This window comes from Oncorhynchus gorbuscha, unplaced genomic scaffold, assembly GCF_021184085.1.
Source record: "Oncorhynchus gorbuscha isolate QuinsamMale2020 ecotype Even-year unplaced genomic scaffold, OgorEven_v1.0 Un_scaffold_3939, whole genome shotgun sequence".
Classification (NCBI taxonomy): domain Eukaryota; kingdom Metazoa; phylum Chordata; class Actinopteri; order Salmoniformes; family Salmonidae; genus Oncorhynchus; species Oncorhynchus gorbuscha.
Window position 1 is genome coordinate 1 of NW_025748074.1, and position 15,383 is coordinate 15,383.

At 43.9% G+C, this 15,383-nt stretch overlaps 1 protein-coding gene across 2 annotated transcripts in view; it reads left to right on the forward strand.

The window, feature by feature from the left end:
• The first annotated feature begins 254 nt into the window (after positions 1–254).
• Positions 255–15,383, forward strand: part of LOC124028272 (alpha-mannosidase 2C1-like) — a 30,130-nt gene continuing 15,001 nt past the window's right edge. The window contains exons 1-8 of one of the 2 annotated variants that reach the window (XM_046340378.1): positions 255–340; positions 1,031–1,152; positions 4,774–4,859; positions 6,620–6,811; positions 7,019–7,107; positions 7,247–7,341; positions 12,506–12,610; positions 13,304–13,460. In XM_046340378.1, coding sequence (XP_046196334.1) covers positions 1,091–1,152; positions 4,774–4,859; positions 6,620–6,811; positions 7,019–7,107; positions 7,247–7,341; positions 12,506–12,610; positions 13,304–13,460 — 786 coding nt within the window. In that variant the 5' untranslated portion in view covers positions 255–340; positions 1,031–1,090. Of the gene's footprint in view, positions 341–1,030; positions 1,153–4,773; positions 4,860–6,362; positions 6,368–6,619; positions 6,812–7,018; positions 7,108–7,246; positions 7,342–12,505; positions 12,611–13,303; positions 13,461–15,383 lie in introns of those variants that run through there. The other variant, XM_046340379.1, reaches the window with a different exon arrangement.

The following is a 15,383-nucleotide window of genomic DNA, read 5'->3' on the forward strand; positions in this document are numbered from 1 at the left end:
ATTATTATATTCTCTGGTCTCTGAAGGCTCAGGGCCTCTGAAGGCTCTGGCCTCTGAAGGCTCTGGCCTCTGAAGGCTCTGGCCCTGAAGGCTCTGCTATAGTTGCGTCATTTGAATACATGTATGTAATTGTAACTTGTTTTTTTATTACACTGTAACCATGGATACACGCGTTTATACATAATTGACTGTAAGGTGTCTTGTTGTTTCTAACCTTAGGTCCAGATGTCCAGTCCCGACCGTTTTTCTCTGAGCTCGAGGCGGACTCCCTCTTCTGTGCACCTGGACTGGAGAACTGTTTCTAGAACTACACAACGGCACCTACACCACACAGGCACAGGTGGGGCCTAATTTTGGGCTTCTCAAAGCCTCTCAGAGCTGTTTGTGCCGGACTGTCAACTCTATGGTAATGTTCATGTCCGACATCTGGGACCAGGTTAGGATCTCAAATCAAATCAAATCATCAAATCAAATTTTATTTGTCACATACACATGGTTAGCAGATGTTAATGCGAGTGTAGCGAAATGCTTGTGCTTCTATTTCCGACAATGCAGTGATAACCAACAAGTAATCTAACTAACAATTCAAAAACTACTGTCTTATACACAGTGTAAGGGGATAAGGAATATGTACATAAGGATATATGAATGAGTGATGGTACAGAGCAGCATAGGCAAGATACAGTAGATGGTATCGTGTACAGTATATACATATGAGATGAGTATGTAAACAAAGTGGCATAGTTAAAGTGGCTAGTGATACATGTATTACATAAAGATGCAGTAGATGATATAGAGTACAGTATATACATATGAGATGAGTAATGTAGGGTAAGTAACATTATATAAGGTAGCATTGTTTAAAGTGGCAAGTGATATATATTTACATCATTTCCCATCAATTCCCATTATTAAAGTGGCTGGAGTTGAGTCAGTGTCACACCCTACATTGACTTTATTAGTTAGAACTGTTGTTTACTGGGTTTTAATGACAGAGTTTATCCCTTTTCCAACCCACGCGTCTCCCCAGATTAAGCTCGGGAATCGTCAGTGTGAGACCTTGCTCCATGACGTTGAGGTGGCCAGCAGCATGGCTCTGTGTCTGGACAAAACGTTCCAGTACCCCTCCGAACCGCTACAAATCCTCTGGAGGTGAAGGCCACACCACACAAAGATATAGACATTTAGCCTCTGGGGTGCTTTTTGAGACAACACATGTTCTCTAAATGGGCAGACATACTATAGAGACAAATTAGATAAACAATTAGCAACTAAAGTTACATAGCGTTGAACTAGGTGAAGTATTTAGCTAACGGAGTTCTTTATTGTTCTGCACAGATAGCGCACGTTGACATGTCCCCTAGGCCCTCAACACTACTAAAACCTTGACATGTCTCCTAGGCCCTCAACACTACTAAAACCTTGACATGTCTCCTAGGCCCTCAACACTACTAAAACATTGACATGTCTCCTAGGCCCTCAACACTACTAAAACCTTGACATGTCTCCTAGGCCCTCAACACTACTAAAACCTTGACATGTCTCCTAGGCCCTCAACACTACTAAAACCTTGACATGCCTCCTAGGCCCTCAACACTACTAAAACCTTGACATGTCTCCTAGGCCCTCAACACTACTAAAACCTTGACATGTCCCCTAGGCCCTCAACACTACTAAAACCTTGACATGTCTCCTAGGCCTCAACACTACTAAAACCTTGACATGTCCCCTAGGCCCTCAACACTACTAAAACCTTGACATGTCTCCTAGGCCCTCAACACTACTAAAACCTTGACATGTCTCCTAGGCCCTCAACACTACTAAAACCTTGACATGTCTCCTAGGCCCTCAACACTACTAAAACCTTGACATGTCTCCTAGGCCCTCAACACTACTAAAACCTTGACATGTCCCCTAGGCCCTCAACACTACTAAAACCTTGACATGTCTCCTAGGCCCTCAACACTACTAAAACCTTGACATGTCTCCTAGGCCCTCAACACTACTAAAACCTTGACATGTCTCCTAGGCCCTCAACACTACTAAAACCTTGACATGTCTCCTAGGCCCTCAACACTACTAAAACCTTGACATGTCTCCTAGGCCCTCAACACTACTAAAACATTGACATGTCTCCTAGGCCCTCAACACTACTAAAACCTTGACATGTCTCCTAGGCCCTCAACACTACTAAAACCTTGACATGTCTCCTAGGCCCTCAACACTACTAAAACCTTGACATGTCTCCTAGGCCCTCAACACTACTAAAACCTTGACATGTCTCCTAGGCCCTCAACACTACTAAAACATTGACATGTCCCCTAGGCCCTCAACACTACTAAAACCTTGACATGTCTCCTAGGCCCTCAACACTACTAAAACCTTGACATGTCCCCTAGGCCCTCAACACTACTAAAACCTTGACATGTCCCCTAGGCCCTCAACACTACTAAAACCTTGACATGTCACCTAGGCCCTCAACACTACTAAAACCTTGACATGTCTCCTAGGCCCTCAACACTACTAAAACATTGACATGTCTCCTAGGCCCTCAACACTACTAAAACCTTGACATGTCTCCTAGGCCCTCAACACTACTAAAACCTTGACATGTCTCCTAGGCCCTCAACACTACTAAAACCTTGACATGTCTCCTAGGCCCTCAACACTACTAAAACCTTGACATGTCTCCTAGGCCCTCAACACTACTAAAACCTTGACATGTCTCCTAGGCCCTCAACACTACTAAAACATTGACATGTCTCCTAGGCCCTCAACACTACTAAAACATTGACATGTCTCCTAGGCCCTCAACACTACTAAAACCTTGACATGTCTCCTAGGCCCTCAACACTACTAAAACCTTGACATGTCTCCTAGGCCCTCAACACTACTAAACCCTTGACATGTCCCCTAGGCCCTCAACACTACTAAAACCTTGACATGTCTCCTAGGCCCTCAACACTACTAAAACCTTGACATGTCTCCTAGGCCCTCAACACTACTAAAACCTTGACATGTCTCCTAGGCCCTCAACACTACTAAAACCTTGACATGTCTCCTAGGCCCTCAACACTACTAAAACCTTGACATGTCTCCTAGGCCCTCAACACTACTAAAACCTTGACATGTCTCCTAGGCCCTCAACACTACTAAAACATTGACATGTCTCCTAGGCCCTCAACACTACTAAAACATTGACATGTCTCCTAGGCCCTCAACACTACTAAAACCTTGACATGTCTCCTAGGCCCTCAACACTACTAAAACCTTGACATGTCTCCTAGGCCCTCAACACTACTAAAACCTTGACATGTCTCCTAGGCCCTCAACACTACTAAAACCTTGACATGTCCCCTAGGCCCTCAACACTACTAAAACATTGACATGTCCCCTAGGCCCTCAACACTACTAAAACCTTGACATGTCTCCTAGGCCCTCAACACTACTAAAACCTTGACATGTCCCCTAGGCCCTCAACACTACTAAAACCTTGACATGTCTCCTAGGCCCTCAACACTACTAAAACCTTGACATGTCCCCTAGGCCCTCAACACTACTAAAACATTGACATGTCTCCTAGGCCCTCAACACTACTAAAACATTGACATGTCTCCTAGGCCCTCAACACTACTAAAACATTGACATGTCCCCTAGGCCCTCAACACTACTAAAACATTGACATGTCCCCTAGGCCCTCAACACTACTAAAACATTGACATGTCTCCTAGGCCCTCAACACTACTAAAACCTTGACATGTCTCCTAGGCCCTCAACACTACTAAAACCTTGACATGTCTCCTAGGCCCTCAACACTACTAAAACATTGACATGTCTCCTAGGCCCTCAACACTACTAAAACATTGACATGTCTCCTAGGCCCTCAACACTACTAAAACCTTGACATGTCTCCTAGGCCCTCAACACTACTAAAACATTGACATGTCTCCTAGGCCCTCAACACTACTAAAACATTGACATGTCTCCTAGGCCCTCAACACTACTAAAACCTTGACATGTCCCCTAGGCCCTCAACACTACTAAAACCTTGACATGTCTCCTAGGCCCTCAACACTACTAAAACTTGACATGTCTCCTAGGCCCTCAACACTACTAAAACCTTGACATGTCCCCTAGGCCCTCAACACTACTAAAACCTTGACATGTCTCCTAGGCCCTCAACACTACTAAAACCTTGACATGTCCCCTAGGCCCTCAACACTACTAAAACATTGACATGTCTCCTAGGCCCTCAACACTACTAAAACATTGACATGTCTCCTAGGCCCTCAACACTACTAAAACATTGACATGTCCCCTAGGCCCTCAACACTACTAAAACATTGACATGTCTCCTAGGCCCTCAACACTACTAAAACCTTGACATGTCTCCTAGGCCCTCAACACTACTAAAACATTGACATGTCTCCTAGGCCCTCAACACTACTAAAACATTGACATGTCTCCTAGGCCCTCAACACTACTAAAACATTGACATGTCTCCTAGGCCCTCAACACTACTAAAACCTTGACATGTCTCCTAGGCCCTCAACACTACTAAAACATTGACATGTCTCCTAGGCCCTCAACACTACTAAAACATTGACATGTCTCCTAGGCCCTCAACACTACTAAAACCTTGACATGTCCCCTAGGCCCTCAACACTACTAAAACCTTGACATGTCTCCTAGGCCCTCAACACTACTAAAACCTTGACATGTCCCCTAGGCCCTCAACACTCTACTCTTCCACAATTGTCTTTTGTTTTTCAGGCAGCTCCTCCTGAACCAGTTCCATGATGTGATTCCTGGCACCTGTATAGAGATGGTGGTAGAGGACGCAATGCGATATTATCAAGGTATATATCAGGGTATATATCAGCTGTATATTATCAGGGTATATATCAGCACTACGATATTATCAAGGTATATATCAGCACGGTATATATCAGCACTACGATATTATCAAGGTATATATCAGCTGTATATTATCAAGGTATATATCAGCTGTATATTATCAAGGTATATATCAGCACTACGATATTATCAAGGTATATATCAGCTGTATATTATCAAGGTATATATCAGCTGTATATTACCAAGGCATATATCAGCACTACGATATTATCAAGGTATATATCAGCTGTATATTATCAGGGTATATATCAGGGTAAATATCAGCTGTATATTATCAGGGTATATATCAGCACTACGATATTATCAAGGTATATAACAGCACTACGATATTATCAAGGTATATATCAGCTGTATATTATCAAGGTATATATCAGCTGTATATTATCAGGGTATATATCAGCTGTATATTATCAGGGTATATTATCAGGGTATATATCAGGGTATATTATCAGGGTATATAACAGCACTACGATATTACCAAGGTATATATCAGCTGTATATTATCAGGGTATATATCAGGGTAAATATCAGCTGTATATTATCAAGGTATATATCAGCTGTATATTATCAGGGTATATAACAGCTGTATATTATCAAGGTATATATCAGCTGTATATTATCAGGGTATATATCAGGGTATATATCAGCTGTATATTATCAGGGTATATTATCAGGGTATATAACAGCTGTATATTATCAGGGTATATAACAGCTGTATATTATCAAGGTATATATCAGCTGTATATTATCAGGGTATATATCAGGGTAAATATCAGCTGTATATTATCAAGGTATATATCAGCTGTATATTATCAGGGTATATAACAGCTGTATATTATCAGGGTATATATCAGGGTAAATATCAGCTGTATATTATCAAGGTATATATCAGCTGTATATTATCAGGGTATATAACAGCTGTATATTATCAGGGTATATATCAGGGTAAATATCAGCTGTATATTATCAAGGTATATATCAGCTGTATATTATCAAGGTATATATCAGCTGTATATTATCAGGGTATATATCAGCTGTATATTATCAGGGTATATTATCAGGGTAAATATCAGCTGTATATTATCAGGGTATATATCAGCTGTATATTATCAGGGTATATAACAGCTGTATATTATCAGGGTATATATCAGCTGTATATTACCAGGGTATATTATCAGGGTATATATCAGCTGTATATTATCAGGGTATATTATCAGGGTATATATCAGCTGTATATTATCAAGGTATATATCAGGGTATATATCAGCTGTATATTATCAGGGTATATATCAGCTGTATATTATCAGGGTATATATCAGGGTATATATCAGCTGTATATTATCAGGGTATATATCAGCTGTATATTATCAGGGTATATATCAGCTGTATATTATCAGGGTATATATCAGCTGTATATTATCAGGGTATATATCAGCTGTATATTATCAAGGTATATATCAGCTGTATATTATCAGGGTATATATCAGGGTAAATATCAGCTGTATATTATCAGGGTATATAACAGCTGTATATTATCAGGGTATATATCAGGGTAAATATCAGCTGTATATTACCAGGGTATATGAAAAAATACCATAATGACAATAGCAGACCGTTTTTATTTTTAGAAAAAGTCACAAACTTAAACCATTCCATGTGGAGTGTGAACCCCAATTCCTGTGTGTGTGCCACTGTCTCTCAGACATCCGTACCGTGGGGACCAGACTGCTGCGTGTTTCCTGTCGGGCCCTGGGGTCTGAAGGGACTATGACCCAGACAGGAGACTCTGACAGTACTGCTACTTCCGTTGCTGTCCTCAACACCCTGCCCTGGGAACGCACCGAGGTTCTCCCACTGACAGGGGGCGCTCCTGATCATCAACAACCATGCCTAGGTACCGTAGCTGACTACACAGTGTGAATACTCACAGATCATTGATGCAGTTACTCAACCACAATACAAAATGGTGTTGTTCTTTCACAATTGAACTTGTAGGTTATTTAGAGGTGATGCATAGTGAAACAGTTGGAGCTGTACCTGCATGTCAGATGTCTACATCGCTCCGTCTGCCGTTGTGAACATTACATGTGTTATTCTGTAGCTCTGGTGACAGTCCCAAGTGTTGGTGTAGTTTCTGTCCGTGATGCCACTGCTACCAAACCTGTCCCTCTGGTCTCCGTCAAGGTTCAGGTAAATATACACTACATGGCTGTGGGACATTTCATTTGATTCATGGGAATAGTTCTTTAAATGTCGCTTTTATTTGGCGCTTTCAGTTGACTGTGACTCTTCCGTTGATAATCTTAGTTTGAATGTTGTTCTATCATAGGTTGATGGTACTGTCCTCATGGAGAATGGGATATTACGTGCTGTTGTTAATAAGGATGGATGCCTGGCTTCCTTGTACCTGGTCGAGACTAACAGGTAAAATCCCATCCTCAGAAGGCGCGTTCACACTGCACCTCAGCCCTGTGGCTAAGAGCCTCCGCCTCAGCCCTGTGGCTAAGAGCCTCCTCCTCAGCCCTGTGGCTAAGAGCCTCCTCCTCAGCCCTGTGGCTAAGAGCCTCCTCCTCAGCCCTGTGGCTAAGAGCCTCCTCCTCAGCCCTGTGGCTAAGAGCCTCCTCCTCAGCCCTGTGGCTAAGAGCCTCCTCCTCAGCCCTGTGGCTAAGAGCCTCCTCCTCAGCCCTGTGTCTAAGAGCCTCCTCCTCAGCCCTGTGTCTAAGAGCCTCCTCCTCAGCCCTGTGTCTAAGAGCCTCCTCCTCAGCCCTGTGTCTAAGAGCCTCCTCCTCAGCCCTGTGTCTAAGAGCCTCCTCCTCAGCCCTGTGTCTAAGAGCCTCCTCCTCAGCCCTGTGGCTAAGAGCCTCCTCCTCAGCCCTGTGGCTAAGAGCCTCCTCCTCAGCCCTGTGTCTAAGAGCCTCCTCAGCCCTGTGTCTAAGAGCCTCCTCAGCCCTGTGTCTAAGAGCCTCCTCAGCCCTGTGATAAGAGCCTCCTCCTCAGCCCTGTGTCTAAGAGCCTCCTCCTCAGCCCTGTGTCTAAGAGCCTCCTCCTCAGCCCTGTGTCTAAGAGCCTCCTCCTCAGCCCTGTGTCTAAGAGCCTCCTCCTCAGCCCTGTGTCTAAGAGCCTCCTCAGCCCTGTGTCTAAGAGCCTCCTCAGCCCTGTGACTAAGAGCCTCCTCAGCCTTGGGCTAAGGGAGATTTTAGCCCGGGGCTAACTGAGTGTTCACACTTGCACATTCTGAAGTGGGCTAGGATCAATTTTATCCCAGGGCTATCTGGCCCTGCTCCGGAGTAGGAACACAGAAACACTGTGCTAAAATAGCCCGTGTGAAACGGGATCAAGAACAACACAGAATTTTCACTGTCCAATCACAAAAGCGTCACTTTCACTTAATTTGCATATGCCTGTGATGTGTTCTGCACGCCCTTTCATCCTTCCATCTGAAGACAAAATCCTCCCAGAAAAAAACAGTTGCTATGCAGGGTTAGGGTTAGGGTAAAACAGTTGCTATGCAGGGTTAGGGTTAGGGTAAAACAGTTGCTATGCAGGGTTAGGGTAAAACAGTTGCTATGCAGGGTTAGGGTAAAACAGTTGCTATGCAGGGTTAGGGTTAGGGTAAAACAGTTGCTATGCAGGGTTAGGGTTAGGGTAAAACAGTTGCTATGCAGGGTTAGGGTAAAACAGTTGCTATGCACGGTTAGGGTTAGGGTAAAACAGTTGCTATGCAGGGTTAGGGTTAGGGTAAAACAGTTGCTATGCAGGGTTAGGGTTAGGGTAAAACAGTTGCTATGCAGGGTTAGGGTAAAACAGTTGCTATGCAGGGTTAGGGTAAAACAGTTGCTATGCAGGGTTAGGGTTAGGGTAAAACAGTTGCTATGCAGGGTTAGGGTAAAACAGTTGCTATGCAGGGTTAGGGTAAAACAGTTGCTATGCAGGGTTAGGGTTAGGGTTAGGGTAAAACAGTTGCTATGCAGGGTTAGGGTTAGGGTAAAACAGTTGCTATGCAGGGTTAGGGTTAGGGTTAGGGTAAAACAGTTGCTATGCAGGGTTAGGGTAAAACAGTTGCTATGCAGGGTTAGGGTAAAACAGTTGCTATGCAGGGTTAGGGTTAGGGTAAAACAGTTGCTATGCAGGGTTAGGGTAAAACAGTTGCTATGCAGGGTTAGGGTAAAACAGTTGCTATGCAGGGTTAGGGTAAAACAGTTGCTATGCAGGGTTAGGGTTAGGGTAAAACAGTTGCTATGCAGGGTTAGGGTAAAACAGTTGCTATGCAGGGTTAGGGTTAGGGTAAAACAGTTGCTATGCAGGGTTAGGGTTAGGGTAAAACAGTTGCTATGCAGGGTTAGGGTTAGGGTAAAACAGTTGCTATGCAGGGTTAGGGTAAAACAGTTGCTATGCAGGGTTAGGGTAAAACGGTATAGGGTTAGGGTAAAACAGTTGCTATGCAGGGTTAGGGTTAGGGTAAAACAGTTGCTATGCAGGGTTAGGGTTAGGGTAAAACAGTTGCTATGCAGGGTTAGGGTAAAACAGTTGCGGTTAGGGTTGCAGGGTTAGGGTAAAACAGTTGCTATGCAGGGTTAGGGTTAGGGTAAAACAGTTGCTATGCAGGGTTAGGGTAAAACAGTTGCTATGCAGGGTTAGGGGTAAAACAGTTGCTATGCAGGGTTAGTAAAACAGGTTAGGGTTAGGGTAAAACAGTTGCTATGCAGGGTTAGGGTTAGGGTAAAACAGTTGCTATGCAGGGTTAGGGTTAGGGTTAGGGTAAAACAGTTGCTATGCAGGGTTAGGGTAAAACAGTTGCTATGCAGGGTTAGGGTTAGGGTAAAACAGTTGCTATGCAGGGTTAGGGTAAAACAGTTGCTATGCAGGGTTAGGGTAAAACAGTTGCTATGCAGGGTTAGGGTAAAACAGTTGCTATGCAGGGTTAGGGTAAAACAGTTGCTATGCAGGGTTAGGGTTAGGCTACAACGTTAGGGTAAAACAGTTGCTATGCAGGGTTAGGGTTAGGGTAAAACAGTTGCTATGCAGGGTTAGGGTTAGGGTAAAACAGTTGCTATGCACGGTTAGGGTTAGGGTAAAACAGTTGCTATGCAGGGTTAGGGTTAGGGTAAAACAGTTGCTATGCAGGGTTAGGGTTGCAGGGTTAGGGTTAGGGTAAAACAGTTGCTATGCAGGGTTAGGGTTAGGGTAAAACAGTTGCTATGCACGGTTAGGGTTAGGGTAAAACAGTTGCTATGCAGGGTTAGGGTTAGGGTAAAACAGTTGCTATGCAGGGTTAGGGTTAGGGTAAAACAGTTGCTATGCAGGGTTAGGGTTAGGGTAAAACAGTTGCTATGCACGGTTAGGGTTAGGGTAAAACAGTTGCTATGCAGGGTTAGGTTTAGGGTAAAACAGTTGCTATGCACGGTTAGGGTTAGGGTAAAACAGTTGCTATGCACGGTTAGGGTTAGGGTAAAACAGTTGCTATGCAGGGTTAGGGTTAGGGTAAAACAGTTGCTATGCAGGGTTAGGGTAAAACAGTTGCTATGCAGGGTTAGGGTTAGGGTAAAACAGTTGCTATGCAGGGTTAGGGTAAAACAGTTGCTATGCAGGGTTAGGGTTAGGGTAAAACAGTTGCTATGCAGGGTTAGGGTTAGGGTTAGGGTAAAACAGTTGCTATGCAGGGTTAGGGTTAGGGTAAAACAGTTGCTATGCAGGGTTAGGGTTAGGGTAAAACAGTTGCTATGCACGGTTAGGGTAAAACAGTTGCTATGCAGGGTTAGGGTAAAACAGTTGCTATGCAGGGTTAGGGTAAAACAGTTGCTATGCAGGGTTAGGGTAAAACAGTTGCTATGCAGGGTTAGGGTAAAACAGTTGCTATGCAGGGTTAGGGTAAAACAGTTGCTATGCAAAACAGTTGCTATGCAGGGTTAGGGTAAAACAGTTGCTATGCAGGGTTAGGTTAGGGTAAAACAGTTGCTATGCAGGGTTAGGGTTAGGGGTAAAACAGTTGCTATGCAGGGTTAGGGTTAGGGTAAAACAGTTGCTATGCAGGGTTAGGGTTAGGGTAAAACAGTTGCTATGCAGGGTTAGGGTTAGGGTAAAACAGTTGCTATGCACGGTTAGGGTTAGGGTAAAACAGTTGCTATGCACGGTTAGGGTTAGGGTAAAACAGTTGCTATGCACGGTTAGGGTAAAACAGTTGCTATGCAGGGTTAGGGTTAGGGTAAAACAGTTGTTATGCACGGTTAGGGTTAGGGTAAAACAGTTGCTATGCAGGGTTAGGGTTAGGGTAAAACAGTTGCTATGCAGGGTTAGGGTTAGGGTAAAACAGTTGCTATGCAGGGTTAGGGTTAGGGTAAAACAGTTGCTATGCAGGGTTAGGGTTAGTGTAAAACAGTTGCTATGCAGGGTTAGGGTAAAACAGTTGCTATGCAGGGTTAGGGTAAAACAGTTGCTATGTAGGGTTAGGGTTAGGGTAAAACAGTTGCTATGCAGGGTTAGGGTTAGGGTAAAACAGTTGCTATGCAGGGTTAGGGTAAAACAGTTGCTATGCAGGCAGGCTAACATCTTCTCACTTAGTCAACTGAAACTCTACAGCGGGAAGGACAAGAAACCTGAGTCGAGAAACCTGCCTATTTTCCTCAATTAGGTAATGTCACGATTCCAAAGCTATACGATGTTACAGGAAACAAGTTCATTATCTCACATCTCTAAAAAGATTTGCAATGTTTACCTTCATGCTAATGTTGTTTTTTTGAGCTAGCGCCCAATTGACTCCCATTCACTCCTTGAAGGAGAGCTCTGCTTGTCCCAAAATCTCCCAGAATGCAGCAGGACATTGACAACGCATGGGCAACGTACACACTGGGCGTCAATACGATTTCAATGGAGTATCGCATCTCCTCAAAAGTAAAGTATCTCTGTCAGGTTAGAGGTCATTTGTAGTTGTAGGTAGGGGTGAAGTGGGGGGAGGGGTCAATGTAAATTGTCCGGGTGGCCATTTAATTAATTATTCAGCGGTCTTATGACTTGGAGGTAGAAGCTGTTAAGGAGCCTCTTGGTCCTAGACTTGGTACTCCGGGACCGCTTGCCGTGCGGTAGTCTATGACTTGGGTTACCGGAGTCTTTGACAATTCTTTGGCCCTTCCTCTGACACCGCCTGGTATATAGGTCCTGGATGGCAGGAAGCTTAGCTTCAGTGATGTACTGGGCAAGAACGCACTTCCCTCTGTAGCGCCTTACAGTCGGATGCTGAGCAAGGTCCATACCAGGCGGTGATGCAACCGGTCAGGATGCTCTCGATGGTGCAGCTGTAGAACTTGGGGACCCCATACCAAATCTTCATGTTTTCACCATCTACATGTTTTAATGGTTATAACATTGGTGGTGTGACAGAGATACAATGTTGGTCACACACACACACACACACACACACACACACACACACACACACACACACACACACACACACACACACACACACACACACACACACACACACACACACACACACACACACACACACACACACACACACACAGCGAGAATGAAACCGTTCCCCCTCTCACACAGCGAGAATGAAACCGTTCTCTCTCTCTCTGTGTTCCAGAGAGGCGATATCTCACGGTTGCCATGGGAACCAGTTTGTGCTGTTTGATGATGTTCCTCTGTACTGGGACGCCTGGGACGTGATGGACTACCACCTACAGACACGGTGAGAGAAGCATCCTGCTTCCTGTTCTCATCGGGCTGGCCGATATAACGGGGTCGTGTTCATTAGGACTCACCCCTCGTAGCCTGGTTCCTCTCCACCCGGCACAGCCAGAAGAGGACTGGCCACCCTTCATAGCCTGGTTCCTCTCTAGGTTTCTTCCTAGGTTTTGGCCTTTCTAGGGAGTTTTTCCTAGCCACCGTGCTTTTACACCTGCATTGCTTGCTGTTTGGGGTTTTAGGCTGGGTTTCTGTACAGCACTTTGAGATATCAGCTGATGTACGAAGGGCTATATAAATACATTTGATTTGATTTGAACTGTTGAATGGGGGATAAAATAAGAAATCATCTATTAACGTTTGAAAATCTTGGCCATGTTAATATATAATAATAATATATGCCATTTAGCAGACGCTTTTATCCAAAGCGACTTACAGTCATGTGTGCATACATTCTACGTATGGGTGGTCCCGGGGATCGAACCCACTACCCTGGCGTTACAAGCGCCATGCTCTACCAACTGAGCTACAGAAGGACCACATGTTCTGTTATAATCTCTACCCGGCAAAGCCAGAAGAGGACTGGCCACCCCTCATAGCCTCTGACCTTCCTATAGGAAGCCGGTAGTAGAGGTGGAGTCTCCTGTCCAGGCCTCATCTCCAAGGGGTCTAACTCTGACCTCTGACCTTCCTATAGGAAGCCTGTAGTAGAGGTGGTGTCTCCTGTCCAGATAGCATCTCCAGGAGGACTGAGAGGCAGTGTGACCTTCACTCTCAGAATCAGTGATAAGAGCACCATCACCCAGGAGATCATCCTGGATGCCATGTGTCCTTATTTCAAGTTCAACACTCAGGTACTGTAGACACCATGTGTCCTTATTTCAAGTTCAACACTCAGGTACTGTAGACACCATGTGTCCTTATTTCAAGGTAAATACCCAGGTACTGTAGACACCATGTGTCCTTATTTCAAGTTCAACACTCAGGTACTGTAGACACCATGTGTCCTTATTTCAAGTTCAACACTCAGGTACTGTAGACACCATGTGTCCTTATTTCAAGGTAAATACTCAGGTACTGTAGACACCATGTGTCCTCATCAAGGTAAATACTCAGGTACTGTAGACACCATGTGTCCTCATCAAGGTAAATACTCAGGTACTGTAGACACCATGTGTCCTCATATCAAGGTAAATACTCAGGTACTGTAGACACCATGTGTCCTCATCAAGGTAAATACTCAGGTACTGTAGACACCATGTGTCCTTATTTCAAGTTCAACACTCAGGTACTGTAGACACCATGTGTCCTCATATCAAGGTAAATACTCAGGTACTGTAGACACCATGTGTCCTCATATCAAGGTAAATACTCAGGTACTGTAGACACCATGTGTCCTCATATCAAGGTAAATACTCAGGTACTGTAGACACCATGTGTCCTCATATCAAGGTAAATACTCAGGTACTGTAGACACCATGTGTCCTCATATCAAGGTAAATACTCAGGTACTGTAGACACCATGTGTCCTCATATCAAGGTAAATACTCAGGTACTGTAGACACCATGTGTCCTTATTTCAAGTTCAACACTCAGGTACTGTAGACACCATGTGTCCTTATTTCAAGGTAAATACTCAGGTACTGTAGACACCATGTGTCCTCATCAAGGTAAATACTCAGGTACTGTAGACACCATGTGTCCTCATCAAGGTAAATACTCAGGTACTGTAGACACCATGTGTCCTCATATCAAGGTAAATACTCAGGTACTGTAGACACCATGTGTCCTCATCAAGGTAAATACTCAGGTACTGTAGACACCATGTGTCCTTATTTCAAGTTCAACACTCAGGTACTGTAGACACCATGTGTCCTCATATCAAGGTAAATACTCAGGTACTGTAGACACCATGTGTCCTCATATCAAGGTAAATACTCAGGTACTGTAGACACCATGTGTCCTCATATCAAGGTAAATACTCAGGTACTGTAGACACCATGTGTCCTCATATCAAGGTAAATACTCAGGTACTGTAGACACCATGTGTCCTCATATCAAGGTAAATACTCAGGTACTGTAGACACCATGTGTCCTCATATCAAGGTAAATACTCAGGTACTGTAGACACCATGTGTCCTCATATCAAGGTAAATACTCAGGTACTTGACAAAGATTACTGTTAACACTTCATATGCATTTGCAAAGTTTAAAAAAGTTAATCTGCCAGAATCTTTCCTTTCGGTAATCAACTTTTCCATATCTGACTCAGAAAATATGTTCTTTAAATCTACTACTATGGAGATGTTTATTATAATGTTGTTGCAATGTTTTCCTCCAGGTTGTTTGTTGTAATGTCTTCCACCTTCTCCCAGTTCATAATGTTGTTTATTCCAATGGAGTGGTTTCAGTCACATAATGTTGTTTATTCCAGGTGGAATGGTTTCAGTCCCATAATGTTGTTTATTCCAGGTGGAGTGGTCTCAGTCCCATATTGTTGTTTATTCCAGGTGGAATGGTTTCAGTCCCATAATGTTGTTTATTCCAGGTGGAGTGGTTTCAATTCCATAATGTTGTTTATTCCAGGTGGAATGGTTTCAGTCCCATAATGTTGTTTATTCCAGGTGGAGTGGTTTCAGTCCCATAATGTTTATTCCAGGTGGAGTGGTTTCAGTCCCATAATGTTGTTTATTCCAGGTGGAATGGTTTCAGTCCCATGATGTTGTTTTATTCCAGGTGGAATGGTTTCAGTCTCATAATGTTGTTTATTCCAGGTG